The 17,242-nt window shown below is 38.7% G+C and overlaps 1 protein-coding gene across 1 annotated transcript in view; it reads right to left on the bottom strand.

The window, feature by feature from the left end:
* Positions 1-2,348: 2,348 nt before the first annotated feature.
* ppp6r2a (protein phosphatase 6, regulatory subunit 2a) overlaps positions 2,349-17,242 on the bottom strand; it is a 30,387-nt gene continuing 15,493 nt past the window's right edge. The window contains exons 4-24 of the mRNA XM_041780451.1: positions 15,886-16,072; positions 15,652-15,789; positions 15,499-15,564; positions 15,283-15,395; positions 13,703-13,816; positions 12,219-12,345; positions 11,828-11,980; positions 10,692-10,916; positions 10,523-10,587; positions 10,183-10,298; positions 9,999-10,084; positions 8,892-8,972; positions 8,467-8,564; positions 8,170-8,227; positions 7,337-7,464; positions 6,131-6,255; positions 5,886-6,027; positions 5,614-5,702; positions 5,296-5,488; positions 4,401-4,508; positions 2,349-2,877 (exon numbers count right to left, since the gene is read on the bottom strand). Coding sequence (XP_041636385.1) covers positions 2,829-2,877; positions 4,401-4,508; positions 5,296-5,488; positions 5,614-5,702; positions 5,886-6,027; positions 6,131-6,255; positions 7,337-7,464; positions 8,170-8,227; positions 8,467-8,564; positions 8,892-8,972; positions 9,999-10,084; positions 10,183-10,298; positions 10,523-10,587; positions 10,692-10,916; positions 11,828-11,980; positions 12,219-12,345; positions 13,703-13,816; positions 15,283-15,395; positions 15,499-15,564; positions 15,652-15,789; positions 15,886-16,072 — 2,461 coding nt within the window. The 3' untranslated portion in view covers positions 2,349-2,828. The remainder of the gene's footprint in view (positions 2,878-4,400; positions 4,509-5,295; positions 5,489-5,613; positions 5,703-5,885; positions 6,028-6,130; positions 6,256-7,336; positions 7,465-8,169; positions 8,228-8,466; positions 8,565-8,891; positions 8,973-9,998; positions 10,085-10,182; positions 10,299-10,522; positions 10,588-10,691; positions 10,917-11,827; positions 11,981-12,218; positions 12,346-13,702; positions 13,817-15,282; positions 15,396-15,498; positions 15,565-15,651; positions 15,790-15,885; positions 16,073-17,242) is intronic.

Genomic DNA, 17,242 nt, shown 5'->3' with positions numbered 1-17,242 from the left:
CACACCTCTGCATTCAGGTCTTCCTCTGATCAAAGCAGCGCAATAGGTCTTCTTCTGTCTCAGAACCTCTGTGGTTGTTTTGATTTCTAACAGACTCCAAACGTTTTAGAACTTGTTTGTAATAGTGTTAATTCACCGTTGACCTTTCTGGAACCCACTCCCCCAAAATGATACCCCTAATGTTAAAGAAAACAATGAACATGGCCTTGAATTTGGACTTTCTTTAACATGCTTTCTTCATCCTTGGCAATGATGGTGTTTTCTAATACATGGACTGCTGTTTTGTCTTAGGTTCGTATTGGAAGATCCAGGTTTAATCATATGTAATCTCTTCTAAAACCATTCAAACACATGTGACATGCAGCGTTCCCCATACACCTCAGTTAACGAACCAAAAGATTTGGCTGCTGTTTTGTTTGATTTCACCAAAAATGTAACTCGTGGCTCAACTTTTCGCTTGTGCACTAGTAGTGAACTGAAGACTTCACTTATTGAAAATTTACAGCAGTTATTCCCAACCTGGGGTCCAGGCACTGCTAGGGGGGGCAGGGGAGCCCGGTCTGATGATGTTTTTACTTTAGATGTTGTACATATATGAATTCTTGAGTCAAAAATCCCATTATCTTCTCCAGTTTGGTTTCATGTAAATCTTTTACATAACATTATTGTAAAAACATTTTTAAAAACTTGACATTTTTGAGTTCCTAGTGTAAAAATTTAAGAGCGATTAAACTTGGAAATTTCATGTTTTTTCTTCTAAGTTTCCAAATTCTTAAACTCTAAAATTCTGAGTTCAGTTTCTTGTAAATATAGAACTTATAATCTCAAAAAATGACTGTTATTTTCCTGAAAATTTTAAAGTTTTTGCACAAAAATGAACACATTCTCTTCATTCTTTTTATCTTTTAGGTTTGCCCTAATACATTGTTTCTGATCATGGTTTTAAAAGAATATATTTGGACATTGATTCAAACATAGATCTTTTATCAAAGCCAACTGTATGTTGGTCTATTATGTTGGGATTTTGTCAATGAAAACAATCAAAATTGATGTTTAATTTTTCCACATGGGTCAGTGTTGGGGCTTAGCTTTTCTTAGACGAGTGGGATGACCCTGAGGAAAAAGGTTGGGATCCACTGACTTACAGCATTTGGGCCTAAATACACAACCTTTAATTAATAAGATAACACTCAGTATGACTGTGAACCACGTGATTTTATCTCCGTAAGCACAGTCTCATTATTTAATAGCCATACCTTAAACTGTTTTGAGAGCTTTTATCATTAAAGAGCTATTTTTCTAAGTTTTGTCTTCTTTGTAAAAAAAAAACCTGAGGCATTTTTAGAGATTTTTAGTCAAAACATTAACATTGTATTGTGGCTGATGTTTGCAGAAGCGGAAAGAAAGCAATGAGATGAGCAGAAGCCAAGATTTTGGTATTAATGTGGTCAACCAGACACTTTTAATTTCAATTTTGTTGTTTTAACAATGATCGTAGAACCTAATCGCTGTCAAATGATTTAAGTAAGTACACCAAAGAGGCCTGGAGCTCTGCAGAGCGCCGACCTGCCCTCGTCCAATCCTCCTGCTGCTCAGAGAGAAATAAAATTAAACTTTAAAAAAAGAAAAAACATACAGCGTCACTCTAACCAGATGCCACTCTCGCCAGTAAGTAAGTGCTCGGTGGAGAGAGAGAGAGAGAGAGAAACAGGAACAGACGACAAGAGTAATCTCAAGATTGCTTGTAAAATTACTTTTAAATGTAGATAATATTTGTATATAGGTAGATAATGTTTGGTTGATTTGAGGGGAATAGCAATAAGAACTTGAAGATCATTACAATCAGAAGGTCTTAGCTCACTAGCTAGGTCAACAGAGAACCGGTTATACATGCACTAAAAAGGAAAAAAACAAACAAAATAAAAATTTAAAATCAGAAGAGATTTTATCCAAATTTGTTTGCCCAAACCTACAACCCAATGTGACGCTAGATTGATTCTTTTTAAAAAGAAATACATGTTGAATTTCATTTTTTAAATAAAATGGCTAATTGACATTATTGCACATGAGCAAAAAGACAGTAATACTATTGGAGCTCTGTTCTCCTCCTCCTCCTCTTTGACGGACCCTCCTGAAGCACTTCAAACATTCAGAAACCTGGTGACAACGAGATGTTTCATCAACAGCAACCAAAGAAAGAAAAGAAATCATGATGGCTAAAAACCTTGCCGTGGGTGAGAGGACAGATAAGACAGCCAGCAGAGATGAGGGTAGAACACTTACATTGTGCTATAATGTACAGTAAATGGCTGCATAAGTGCTTTCTCTTTAAGCTTTGAAGAAAAAAATGTTGTCAAAAAAGGTATTTATTGTTGAGGCATCGTTAAAAGTTAGCCTGTGCTATTCCATTCAGGGGTGACGATGTAAAAAATCCCAAACAACGGGATCCCAACAGCTTCAAACAGGAGGGAGAGAAATCTTTGAGGACATAAAAAAATAAGAATGATGATGTTACCCCTCGATTCTGTCGTTGCTACATTAAAACCGCACGTTAAATCTGTGCAACATCGGGAAAAAGGCGTCGAAGATGATTCCTCTGCGCTCCTCCGCTCTGTCTGTTGGATTCGTTGGTTTGTCATGATTTTGTTTTTACACGTTCCGCCGCCTCATTATTGGTGTCGATTGGCAGTGTCCAGGTCCAATAACATGGCAGAGTGATTCAGTAAAAAACACCATAGTAGCAGTGAGGTTATTCTAGGGGAGTCACTCTGGAGGAGGCCAAGAGTCCGCCGCGCCGTCGCTGATGGATGCGAGCAGTCCGCAAGCGCTCAGACTGGCCCGTTCACCGACACCTCTTGGGGCGGGGGCGTTTCCTCTCTGTGACGGATACAAGAGGAATCAGTCACTGACATGAACAACCAGGATTTATATTGACATTTGGATTTATTACTTTTTAAGACCTTTTTAAAGGCCTTCTTCATACGTCTCCGGAACTATCAAATCATTAGTTTCTAAGCACTTATATTAATGACACAGTTGAGTAAATATTTTGGGATGATAGTGAGACAAGAAGGTGGCAAAAAGAAAGAAAATGACAGTAGTAGTTCTTTTTGTAGCATATAATTGAGCTTTCTTGGAATGTCTTAAGATGAATTAAAATCTAATCTAATCTAATCTAATTAATAGTCCTAAAATCTGGAGGTGTCTATTTACAAACGCTGCCTTTACAAAAAGAAAAAAATTAAAAGCCTACAATCGGGTACAAGGTAAAAGCAAGGTATGATTGGCAATTTCAGGATACTTCTATTCATTATTTCTGATTTTAAAAGCATTGATGTGTCAGTGATCACTTTTCTGTTGAAGCTGATCAGCCATAGCTCACAATAAAAATCTCACACGTGATTAAATGTATAAATATAAGATTAATCAAGTTAATCATGATTAATCAAGGTCCACAACTAATGCACTATGTTTTTCCTTAATTGCAATTAATCACACGCTTTATTGTCCCTTTCAATAAACTTTCGTTGAGGCATTTCAGTTTTTCTGCTTTTATTTTGAGTATGATTCTGAATCCAGTCCTCTGTGGGTTTATTCTTTTGGTTTCCATTGATAGTTCTTATGTTATCTTGTTCTCAACGCATTCTACTATGTCATGAATAAAGATTTTAAACTGGAATATTTCCTTCATTGAGATTTTGGATGTGTTATTTAGTGTGTTATTATTTTGAGCAGCATATGTATGCATGTATTTATACGTATACAAAAACTTTCAAACCCTGCCAACCTAAAAGGTATGTATGTATGTCTGTATGTGACTTCAAATAAAATAACAATTTTTCTTCATCCAAAAAAAAGTTTTTGGTTTATGATTCACATCTTTTACCACAGGCTGGGAGTCACACTAATTTGTTAACTCTCAGCAGGGTTACAACCTCATTGCACTGAAAGAGCTACACAGCCTCAGAGAAACTGCACATTGTGGATTCTGCTGAACATGTAAAAGGTGGGTGACAGTTTAAACCTTGAATCTCTCAGGGAAAGCTCCAAAACAGACATTATTTGAATACAACATATATAATAGTAATTACTTAATAGATTAATCATTTTATCTTTTCTGCTGTAGGGCTACTTTAAGGGTCCAGTAAACTATAACTCAGGGTCCATTAACATGTTTGAAATGGTAAACCAAAGTTATGAAAACAGTCTCTTAGATTTATTGACCATAAAACAAAAACCTGAAATGATTTTTTTTGCTTTTTAATTTTGAAGACCATGATTTTCATTTTTACTTGTTTTTCTTTTTAATGAAAACCATTTTTCTGCATTCTGGGGCAGTTCAATGAGGGCTGAAGTTCAACATAACTTTTCTGTTGTTTAAACAAACAGTCACCACTTACTTCCTGTCTGTCTGTGTAGCTACAGGTGAGTCGTCAGCGGGCGGCTGCTCCGATGCTTTAGGAGGATCTGACAGAGAGAGTTTCTCCAGAGACACCGGACTCTCCTCGCTGTAAAACACAAACACATGGTTATTTATTAGTCTGCTTCTATAGCACAATGTGTGCAGGATACAGTAAACACTCGCCCCAGGCAGGGCTAAAGACGTCTTTGTTCTGTAGTTGACCCTTTGACCTCAGCACTCAGACAACAGCGACGTTCTATTTTGGGCTCAACAAACACAGGGCTTCATGTGGCTTTTTCTACACGTAGGGGGGATTTGCACAAATGAACTAAAGTCGTGACAAAACACCTATGAAGTACTATATGTAAATGAAGGATTTTATCAATGATACAATTAAAATCAATGTTGGTTTTTAATAGCAATGTATCACGTTTTGATCCTGCTATGTTGCTACTAAGATGTTTTCACATTAAAGACCTGGGCTTGGATTTGAGTACACTTGACCCCAAAATCTGGCTGATTTGATCAGTGTAAATTGGTATTGTATTGATGTATTCTCATCATATTTCAATCTTAATGTTCTAATAAGCTTGTTTCCTCTTTCTATTCCCTCTTATATTTCCTTGTAATATTTCTGTCTGGATTTTTTTAACATCTTCCACATGAAAATCTAAACTTGTGAATATAACTGCTAAGCTCATGATTCAGTAAGAGAAGCTCTCTGGACAAACTTTACTCAAAAAGGCAAAACTGCATGAATGCAGTCATTTCCAATCCCAGTCCAGTCTATAATTATCCCAATGTGGTCATTATGTTTCAAATTTAGATGTTAAAACACATCAACTTCTCGCTGCAGAGTGGATTGGTCAGCTGAGGACTTTTTTTCCTCTTACCTTTTGAGGTCAGCTGTCTTGTTGGCAGGGGTTTCAGAGGCGATAGCTGCAACAGGAGGAGCAGCAGCATTTTTATCCTCTCCTCTCTCCTCCTCGCTGTCTGATCCCCCAGAGGAGCTGCTGTCTGAGGCAACGAGAGGAGCCTTCTTCCCCGCTCCCACAGGCCAAGCACCAGAGGAGGCACTGACGTCTCCTGAAACAAGATGATGGAAAAAAAAGCAATTTGTTGTGCTGTTGAAATTTGCAAAGACCCTTACATTCATGTTAAACACAACTAAGATTCTTAGTAATGTCGACAGCTTTAATGTCTACACTCACCCCTTTTCTCGTGGTTCTGTTTGGCTTGTTTTTCAGCATCACTGCTGCCAGTGCTCACAGGAGAGCTGCACCTGGGCTCAGTCTCCGTACTGTAAGGGATCATGAAGAAATCACAAAAATAACAAGTTAAAAAAAAAATCTATTTTTGAGAACAATTTATTGCCAGTCAATGCTGACTGAATCCAAACAGCAGTAAAGCAACCCAACTGTACTGTCACATCATTCTGAAATTAGTGGTACCAAGAAAGTCCTTTGTTAATTTTGCCTCTCACCCGGAGAAAGGCTGGAACTCCGTGAAGTTGGCCCAGCCGGTTCCCTGCGTCTCCGCTGCCCCCCCTGAGCTCTCCCACCCTGCAGGGGTCTGAGATGCTGCAGTTCCTCGAGAGTCCCTGAAGTTTGCCGACCAGCCGTGACCTGAAACCAGATGAGACTTTTTTAATTGATGGAAGTAGTCTTTATTTAAAGCAACAACTAAGAATGGCATTTTTCTGTGTTCTGTTTGTAACTGCTGTCTCACCTGAATCTGATGTGTTCTGTTCAGAGTCATCATCCTCGTCAGATTCAGACCCGTGGTCCCGCTCCCTGCCTCCGTTCTCCAAGCTGCCTCTGGAGCTTCCCTCTGAGGTCTGGGTCACACCAAACCTGGAAGGGCGTGATGATTGATATCAGTTTAATCAAGATAATGATGTTCACAGACAAGAAAACACAAACCTAAGGGCGCATTCACACTAGACTAACTGTACTCATACCGTGCTAAAGCCATTGGACCCCCTCTAAAGTCTCCCTTTTGGCCTGCACTCACACTGCTCAATGGATTCAGGCCTGAGCACTGATACATCGCGTGCCAATGTCATCACGCAGCTCATCCACTGATAATGAATTTATAAGCTTTGATGACCAACCATAAGCATACATTAAGTATTGTTTTTAAGCCAGTAAAATAGCAACCCATTTATAAAATACCTGATCTGACACCAGGTTTATATCACCTGACCTGGGGTCAGTGACCTAACAATACAGAGTGCAGTGAGGAGAGAGAGAGGGAGGCTCACTGCAGAGATTTATCCCTCGCCAGAGCATCTAATCTGGAGCCTGCTCAACTCAGGAGTACCAGTCCTCTTCCTGCTGAATGAAACCTTGATTTCTGAACTCGTATGAATCCTTCAGTTGTTCTTCTGAATCTCAATACACTATCTGAATCCCCCTGACATCCTTGCACTCACCATGAACTTGGCCATCTTTCTACAAAATTTCGGATCCCTTTTAGTGCTGCCTCTCGACCAAATAAGCAGACATACAGTCATAGTGTCAAGATTAGGATTACATGTTCAGTTATAAAGAAATTTTTACCATCAAGAGAGGAATTTTAACCATCTGATGAAAGCTGAAGGCAAACACACCACAGGATGTATAAACGATGTCCGCAGTATGAGCACATAAATCTCGAGTTCTGGTTGTATGTCAGAAATGTTTTATCCGCACAGTGAATGCTGAGATTAGACTACCAATGCAGCACACATGGAGGCGGGGCAGGCACGCTTTGGCCCTGCTTCAGAGCAGGACCATTCTCAGCATGGCCAAACTGGTGATGGAAAAGTTAATCAGCACAGCTTGTTTGGGTTGGTGTGGCCAAAAGTCATATCGAAGAAGCCTCAAAATGTGCCAGAGTATGGTACAGATTGCCTAGTTTGAGTGCATCCTAAGGACTCCCTATCAAGTTTACCTTGTTCTGGATTTAACTTGTGTTGCATAGTTCATCTCCTTCTCCTCCCAAATGTCCTCTTCTTCTTCAGCATCGTCAAACTGGCGTATCCTCTCTTTACAGCAGGCTTCAAAAGCAGCCGCATTGGCCTGAAAACAAACACTCACTTTCAGTTAATTCAGCAACACAGTCCAATAGAAAGACTTTAAACAGACGTAAGGTTGTCAAAATTTCTGCTACTCTGATATTTTAGGGATGCCACACAGAATTCCACCAGTTTTAACCAAAAGCCACTACAACTCAAGAGAGATAGCTGCAATGGTTCATTCAAAGTCACAGGACGTTTTTCTAAGACTTCATGGTGTTAAAAGTTATGTTAATACCTCTTAGAAAGCAGAGGAGGTGTTACTGTCTGAATTGCAGTCTTTATTGGCAACATTTTAGTAGTGAAGGTGTTCAGTCAGTCTGATCTATTTTTAACCAACAGCTCAAAGAGAAAACAGTTTAAGTTGCAAAATTTATGAGCAATTTATTATAAGTGTTCAGGAATTTATTTGCAGTTTTTGGTAACTAAAAAAAAAAAAATCTTCTTATATTGGGTGACTTTAACTTATATTATTGTTGCAATGGTATCAAATGGGATCAGCAGTGTCATATTTTTATGTTAATCATAATGAGGTTCCAAATTAAAGTAATGTAAGAAACCTAGCTGCTCGTCAAGTGGTGGTCCCTTGTTTGCAGCTACAGTTTTTGTAGAGCTTTTAACAAAGATGTAATTAATACAAGCAGCAATTATTGTACCTTAAGTTGGTAATTTAATTTTATTATTTACAGAATAAGATACAATCACTTACACTATTATCATCAGCATCTAGATTGAAGTTTATTTCGGCAATTCTGTCAAATGTGGCGCTGCAGAAAGAAAACAAAACAAAAAAAACTATTAGCCAAAATCATGTTGATTAAAGGGATTTCACAGGGAAAACAGAACAAACAAGATACATTTACTAAAATAATAAAACAATAAAAACAAAATAAACACATAAAAATCTGTTAGAGCTCTGACCCAAGGAGCTTTTAGCATCCTGGGTAGAAAATTTGGCTTTATTTTTCTAAAAGCATAAAGACGTGTTAAGACTTTCACTACTTACTTGATATTTTCATCGTGTTCACTGAACTCCTCATCATTAAAACCAAACTGATCCACAAAGTTGGCGGTCATCTGTTGGATCTGATAGTCTGAGAAGGCCTGAGGGAGTGAAGAAGGGTAACAGTGTTGAACAGAAGAAGTAACTGGTAGGATTGCCATCTTGAAGTCAAAAGTTTTTATCATCAGAAGAGGGGATCAACATTTTGTCAAACAATTTTTTAGTGTTTCTGTTTCAACTGTCTTAAATTTAAAAGAAATGCACAGGCAATACAGTGTTTCAGTGTCTGTAAACAAAGATTTAAAGTTACTAAGAAATGAGAGTCAGAATTTAACAATTGCAAACTAGTGCATCCCAGAATGGGGACAGAACATCACACTAGAAAGGAAAAAGTCTCATTTAAGTTCCTATGACGGTATTTATCCTACCTGTTGGAGAGACAGGTCGTTGGGGAAGGGGCTCTCCATGTCGTCGTCCTCACTGGACGAGTGCATGTTGTGTGTGCTCACCTGCAGGAAGCAGAGCAGAGGTTGGTAAACTTTTTACAGCCCTACACAGCATTTTTCAGATGTCAGCTGTTTAAATTTTGGAATAAATTTATGGAACAAAATGCTTAAAATAACAACTAAATCTCAGTACAGATACATTTTTGAGGACTAGATGTAGCAATCCTGGTGCTGAAAAAGTAATTTTCTTATGAGAGCAAAATTTTTGATATCCTACGGTAAACAATAGAGTCTCTGTCAAACTCTGCAGGTTTTACCTTATGTTGAAAGAAGATTCTCTTTGTATCCTAAACTACAATAAGTGCAGGAAAATCCTTTTCTTAATTTTACCATCACTTATTTATAAAAATTCAGTTCTTTCCTGCTTTCCAGCCTGTGTCCCTATGCAATGGTTCAAGTCAGCGCTTATTACTTGGTGACAGACTACTGCTTCTTTTGGGTCTATCTATCAAACTTTTTTAAAATGGCACGACGCGCCTTATAGCGGTATTTTCCTCTGTTCAAAGACATCACCAGGAAATGTTACAAAAAAGTACAAGAATCCTGTCTTGGCATTAGCAGCTCTACATCTGAGGGCTGTATCAAAAATCCAATCTCTTCCTGATTCAACTGGTCAGTTACGGAGAAGTGACATTGACGAGTTGAACTGTTTCTATTGAAAGCGTTGTGAGTGCAGCAACAAAAACAGTTAAAAATGAAGATTCTGAGAGCTAGAAATGCAGGACTACATTGGTTACGTACTGACTATGGGTGCTGCCGGTGCACAAAGTGCCGACTAGCCCTTAAACCGCTTGAGTGTTATTTAGGTCACTGCCATCCCTTACTAATTAAAGCAACACTTCTGACGTTTCTTAATCGACTCATAACTTTATTTTAATGAAAAAACATGCTGAACGTGGTGGGCTGCTTGCTCCTGTCCTGATCAACTGGCTGCTCTGAATACGTCAGGCTGAAACTGGGAGAGAAGAAGAGGATGTTAAGAGAAATATACATCATAGAAAAGATCCTGAATATCACAGAACATCTCACCAGCTCCACTGTGTTTCTCCTGTTTGTCTCTCTCAGGGTTTCGTCTACAAAGCTCTCCCAGCGACCTCTGCAGTCCTCTGGAAGCTCTGCAAAAGCATTAAAGATCTCTTGGTTTCCTTTAAAAAAAAAAAAAGAAAAAGAAAAGCAACTAATCTGCGCCAGGCTTACTCATATGAAAGCTTACCTTTGATGAGGTCAGCCATCTGGGCCTGTACCGGTCCTTTCTCCAGGTTTTGGACCACCATGTTGGAAATTCTGGTCAGATGACCCATATTTCCTCTCCTGGTGCCTCCCTCAGCCCTGAGATTGAAGGGTACAAGAGTTAAGTTAACATCCAAATGGCAAAGAGACTTCACTTCATCGCCTAAACCGAAACTGGTCATAGATATCTATGATCAGACCCTGGGAGACTCCTTGTTTTAGAAACACAACACAAATATATTTCCAGAGGTTTAGAAGTCAAAAATCACCAACTCCAGTGGATGGAGTCCATCAAAGAAAACTTTCTGAAGCAGGTTTCTTACTGTATTTTATCGTTCTCCTCCCAGGCATCGAGGATTCTCTGTACCAGATGACACTTCTGGAAGAGCTGTGGGTTCAACAGAAAGATAAGCTGAAGACCAGAAGAAGTGATGTGAAAACTTAACTTAAACTAGTAGATAAAGTTCTGAGTGCAGCTTCAGTAACACCTACATGTGCCACGAGGGCGTTGTGGATGGAGGTCTGTGGGTCGCTGGTCCGGCCTGTCTCCACTGCCTCCCCTGGAGCCTCAAGGTTGGACGCTGCAGGCTTCCCATCGTGGTTCTGGAGGCCTGGGTTGGGCCGCTCTTCTGAGGAAGGATGGTTCAGGATAGCCGCCACACAGAGCTCCACTTGGAAGTGCAAAAAGTTATTCCAGGAGTATTTGAAGAACAGATCCTATTCAGAGAGAAGAGACAGACCGATGAGCTGAAGCACAGACCTGTGTGAACACTGCACTAAACCTACAGCAGACTATCCATAGGTAAATGTCACATATTAAAGAGTAACTAAGCTTAAACTTAACCGAAAACCTATGTTTATGGGTATTTAGTAGTGTTATTAATCAATTCTGGTCTCAATGTTGACATTTGAGCATTTAAACTCTACAGCCCTTTACAGACTGAAACCTGCTACTGCAGTTGACTTTTTCAATTGGTTAATCTGGATGCAGGACTGCCCAATTTTTCAACATTTCTGGTTTCAGAATTAAGTTTCCTACTGGAGCATAAACCACTGTTTAACACTCTGGTGGCTCTTGGTAGAGTCCGCCTTGAATGGTTATGACATTATGGCTGATAATCAAATCCAAAAAAGCTGCATAGACTGTATGAAGATGCAGCTGAAGGTGATGGCATGAAAAAGTGAGTAATCTTGTCTCATCCCTTCCTCTCCCAGCCCTGTCTATGATGCTCTAAAGGTTTTTGTTTTTTAATTCAAAGGTAGCCACACCTTCACCAAATCTTTGTCCTTCTGACACTCTTTTCAGCTTCATGTTTGTTTGATATCTGTAATATTGTATCTAAGGACTTCCCCAGTGCTGACATGTTAACCCTGGATAACAGTGGAGATGTGCCCAGCTGCAAACACTTCACTGGTCTTAAATGAACCTCTGCTGATTCATCTACACAGTGGTGTCATACAGTTATCAGAGCTTCCTGATCTCAGAAGCAACCATGTGCAAGTTTGATGAAACTTTTTTAATCAAAACCATCCTACAAAATAACCTCTAAGAGCAAAAATTTGGATGCAATGACAGCAAGAAGCTTTGAAGTTTTAATGTTGGGGGAGAGAAGCCAGGTTCAGCTAACCAGTAGTAGGTCCATGGTGGCGAGATTGCAGAGCTCCTGGCAGATACTGGGGGCACTGGTCTGCAGCAGGGCGGCCACCAGCCGGGCCACATGAAGGCGGGCGTTCCCCAGTGGCTGCTCGAGAACACCAACGGTCGTCAATATTGCACTTTTCTGAGGAATGGAAGCGAAAGACACAATCAGGTTTTAACCAGAAAATGCTTCTTTTTTTTTCTAAATCAAGAAACAAAACAAAAAAACGAAACCATAAATGCATCATATTCTCATAAAAAGAAGCCCCAGTAGAAGCAGCTAAAAGAAGCCTTAAAGCTTGAATGCTACATCTAATCTTTGCAAACTTTTGGGAGCACCAGTGTTTGGGACGTGACTGCAGACTAACCCATAGCTTTACCTTGGGGGGGTCCAGAAGAAGCTGCTGGAAGTCTTTTAAATGGGGCTCAATGGCATTTAAAATACTGCTGTTGACAGTGTAAGACCTTTCAAAACCCTGAGAATACAGATCCATCAGCCCTTCCAACCTGAAATACACAAGAGGACAAACACAGGAGAGTCAGTAGACTTAAAATGTTCAAGATACTTGGCATCTTTGCTATTTTTCAATATATTAGCCAAAGTGAGCTACAAACGACATCACATCCCCCAATTTTAGCATCTTTTCACTGGCTTCCTGTTAGTTTTAGAATTGATTTTAAGATTTTACTCATTACTTTTAAAGCACTAAAGGGTCTGGCTCCAATATATGTAACAGCACTTTTAAGCCCTTATGAGCCAGCCCACACCCTGAGATCCTCAGGTGGGGGCCTCCTGGTTGTTCCAAAGTTGAGACTTGTAACTAAAGGTGAAAAGGCCTTTTCCATCAGAGCCCCTCGACTTTGGAACGACCTACCCGAGGAGATAAGGCTTGCAGAAACAGTCACTACTTTTAAATCACATCTCACACTCATTTTTATAGACTTGCCTTTATGTGATGTCGTCTTCTACTCCTTTTTATTACTTCATTCATCATTCTATCTTTTTATCTCCACTTTTATTTTTATTACCGTTACTGCTACTTTTGCTATTTTACTGTTATTATTATTTTTATTATTATTTCATTACCACTTCTGATCTTTAGCTTGTTTCAATTTCTTTTATTCTTCTTATTTGTGTTTTAATATCTCTTACTCCTCTTATTATTTTGATTTCCTATATCCATGATCTTGAGTTTTTTATTTAGGCAGTTCTTACTGGTTTTTGTTTTCACCCTCTTGATCCTTGTATCATTTTAGCATTTTCCTTCCTCAGACTCATTCTTTTACATTTATTTTTCCTTAACAATTTTACCTCTCTTAATGTTTTTAGTTCTTACTGGTTCTCTTTAACTTGCCTTTTAAAACTTCAGTCCCCTTGGTCTCAGGTTTTTGTGCTTGGGTTCCTGTGTTGGCCGGGTACTAGTGGGTTCTTATGATGTCTTGTGATTTCCTAGTTCTTGTGATATCTCAGGATGTCTTGTTCTAATGACGTCTTAGGTTTCTCAGTTCTGATGATGTCATGGGATATCAATACTCATTTGATTTCTTAGGATTTTTAGTTCTAATAATGTCTCCTGTTGGCTCAGTAATGTTGTTTGGATTGAACATGTAGCCTGGGGTTTGATCTTGTTTAGGTTCTCTTACCTTGAGTGTTCTCTTGTGTTAATGTTTTGCTGTCATTCTCTTGTTGGGTTCTGCTGCTTTGTATTTCTGCATGTCAAAGCACTTTGTAAACCCTTGATTTTAAAAGTGCTATATAAATAAAAGAATTTAAATTTTTCTATTTATTTTCAATGGTCTGGGGGTAGCTGGGACACAAAAACAAACTTATCCTTAGATATTTAGATTTACAAAGAAGACTCACCCAGACCTCCTGGTCTCCAGTAAGGTAAGTAGCACTTGAGTTCCGTTAACAATGGAGGCCTCATTTCTCTCCCCCTCAAACATGTTCTTGAGGAGCCCCGCTACACTTTCTTGCCTGAAAGAAAAAGGTTCAGAAAGTGTTAAAATTTTAAAAACACATTCATGTTTACAGGTTAATGAGATTTATTTCTCTTATAACGAGCAAAACAGCCATCCTGTTTGCTGAAGTTTACTGTGAAGTGAGATGGGTGAAATCATGATATTAGCCCATGACAGGAGGACAAACCTGCACAAAAATCACAACCGTTGTCAAACAGGCTCTGTCAGCAAATGTTTGGCACACAGCTATGAGGGGTCCCTAAAGAAGTCTTTAATCCAAACTTCTTGGGCCATTCATGTACAACATTGTCACTTAATAGTGTTTCAGTTAGTTTATAATCCCTGCCTATATGGGCATGCAAAAGCTCACATCTTAATACCACGTTACATGCCCTTGGTTAAAGGGTGAGATTTTGAAGTAAAAAAACTAAAGACCCATAAGGAGGCAATTTCACTAAAATCAGATGAGAACTAACTATTATGACCCCCAACTTGTGTTACAATTTCACATACAATGCTGCAACAACAACATTTATCCTTGCTATTTAATCTCTCATTTTCAAAAATAGCCAAAATGTCTAAGAGAACAAAAATGCCTTGAAAATCCTCCTTTGATTCAAACCAGTCAAACAACTACAAACTCTTTGTTTACTACATTAAATGACAAAAATAAGCTAAAGTAATTGTAATCAAAAATGTTAGAAATGTGTAATAGTTGTCTTAAAATGTCAAACATTTGCTGACTCTACCTTTGTTATTGCTTTAAATATGATACCTAAATAGGGATGTGATGACACACTGAGCTCATGAAATGAGACAAGATCTTTTTACTCTGATAAAAGAATATGTGACTAGAAAGTTTTGATTTCGTTCAAGGGAAGACAAAAATGCAGATTGCAGGTCTATTTTAAAGGTTTAACCATTAACTCTGCAAACATATAGCTGATGTCTTGTCTAGTCATGACTCAAATATACATTTTAACAGCACTTAATATCAAATATTCATGAAGGTTAATAGCGTAACATCCTCATTACTTCACTTCCTATAGCTACAATTCCAATGAAAACAAAGATAATAGAAGCAGTTTGATAGGTCTGAACTATCTTATTTTTGAAAAATGTGAGGAAATGTGGGTAAAACAGACTGAGTAAAAAAGCTGCATCAAACTTAGAGAACTATTTCTCATCCTCTATCAGAGCTCATCACCATCTCAAACAGTTAAAGACATCTGGTTGTCAATGGCATGTACGCTCTAATCATCAGGATATTTAAGTCTGAATTTTTTTTGGTCTGTTTTCTTACGTGGGCTGACAGTGTTGATTACATCACACACACCCATTTCTTTTATTTTGCAGTGAGCATGTGTGTGAATCACAATTTGATTAAAAGTCGTCCAGCCTTACTTAAAATAAAAAAAAACACATTATGAACATGAGTGATTAATTCAACAAGCCTAACAGAAAAAGCTGATGCAAACTTACGACTCTAGTACAGCCAATAGTGGATCAGCCTCCATATTCTCCTGCATCTGATTGGCCTGGTCTCGACTAAGGCGGATGATGTCACAAAGTGTTTGGGATGCATTTGATTGTCTCTGAAATGCAAAAGATTAAATCTTATTTAATACGGAGATGTATGTACAGACAAAATGGCATGATTCTCCATCATGACAGCACAGTCAAAGCTCTGACTCTCACCTCCTCATCTTTGCCTGTGTGGATGAGCTCTGTGAGTCTTTGTACCAACTTCTCCTCATTCAGCCACTAAAAAAAGAAAATTAGAAGTGTTAAATACTTATAAAGCAGGTGTTAACTTACACAAATACACAAACTCATATTTAGAGCTCTCACATGGAGGACCTCCTGCCTCAAGGGGGCAGGCTCAACACAGCTGATGAGGCGAAGCAGCAGGTCCATCATGGCAGAGGCGTCAATGTGTTTCAGCACCAGACCGATGAATCCCTCCTTCTTCTTTAGAAAGGTAATCACCTAGAGAACAAAACAAAGACTTTAATGCTGTGGTTTCTGATAAGAGGACAAAAGCTATTAAGTTTCTGAAACATAGCTCATCTATCTTTGGTGTACCTGTTCGGTTTTCCTGGCGATGAGATTCCCAATGGTTTTGCTGAAGAAGCTGGCCAATAGTGGGTTGAGGGGTGGGTCCTGCTCCAGGAAGTGATAAAGCATCTCGAGGAGAGACTCATCTGCACCCAGTTTATCGTTTATTATCGACACATCTGATGTGAGGAGCTCACATGCAATGTTAGGAAACCTGAACATGAAAAAGAATACAGAAATACAGAGATAAGGAGACCCTTTCCATAAAATGATACTCAAGTGGTAGATAAGGGATTTTCCTAATTATCTAAATTTGATTAGTCATTAAAAAGTAATTCATCAAATTTAGATAATTGAGAAAATTGCAAATTTCAATGACAAGTTAGCTTAAACTGATGGCAGTCCTGAAACAATACTAGCTACCCGCATTTTGTAAAAGGTGCTGTGTACATTTTTGTCTGTCTTCTGTGAGTCCTGTTTTTAATGCTGACATAGCATAATCATTTAATGGTCATTGTATCTAACAAGTCACATAACAACTGAATCATAAAGATGGATACGCTTATACATCGAGGCACTGAGAGAGACCTTAATTTATAAATTTATCTGATACTGTAAGGAGACTAGATAAGCTTCAGCTTTATTCTCAAACACTTCATGTTTGCTTTGTTGACTGTGTGATGCATTGACAGTGAGGGGTATGTTCCAGATCAGATCAAATCAATCTATAAATCTATACCAGCCTATTATGAGCCTTTCATACATGCAATCCTGAAATTTCCAGAATATTCAGCACAGTCTGACATCTGAAGTTTTTTCTTTCACACGTATGAGAGTGGGAGATAAGGCATGTTGTAAAAAGGACGCAAAGCTCTGGTGTAATATTTAAAACATGCAAAATGGTGGACAAAGCAACAGAGTTGGCTGCTGTGACTGCAGTTTTTGCCGACTTAAAAACAAGGTATGGCTGCTAAAACAAGACAAATGCTTTAATCTAATTATACTGAACATAAACATTTTTCAGTGTCTTTCTCCTTCAATCTCCTCCCCTTCTGCATCAACCCCCATTCGGGTCTTCCACTGATCAAAGCAGTGTAGTACAGAGCAGTACTCTGTCATTCGTTGTTACTTCTGACACAGACAGACACAAAACATGTTCCTTTGAGTACAGAGTTTGAGAGGAACGGATCTGGATCAGGTGAAAAGGGAGGGAGCTCAAGCACTGTGATTTTTTTTTGGACCAGAAACTGCTTTACCATTTTTCTACAATTTTGGTCTCTTTCTTCTGACATTTTCTTGCAGTTTTTCTAGAACTTGTTTGTAATAGTGTTGATTAACGGTTAACCTTTCTAAAACCCTCTCCTCCAAAACGGTGCCCTCAATG

The sequence above is a fragment of the Cheilinus undulatus genome, linkage group 23, assembly GCF_018320785.1.
Source record: "Cheilinus undulatus linkage group 23, ASM1832078v1, whole genome shotgun sequence".
Taxonomy (NCBI): domain Eukaryota; kingdom Metazoa; phylum Chordata; class Actinopteri; order Labriformes; family Labridae; genus Cheilinus; species Cheilinus undulatus.
This window is presented reverse-complemented; position numbering and strand designations above follow the sequence as displayed.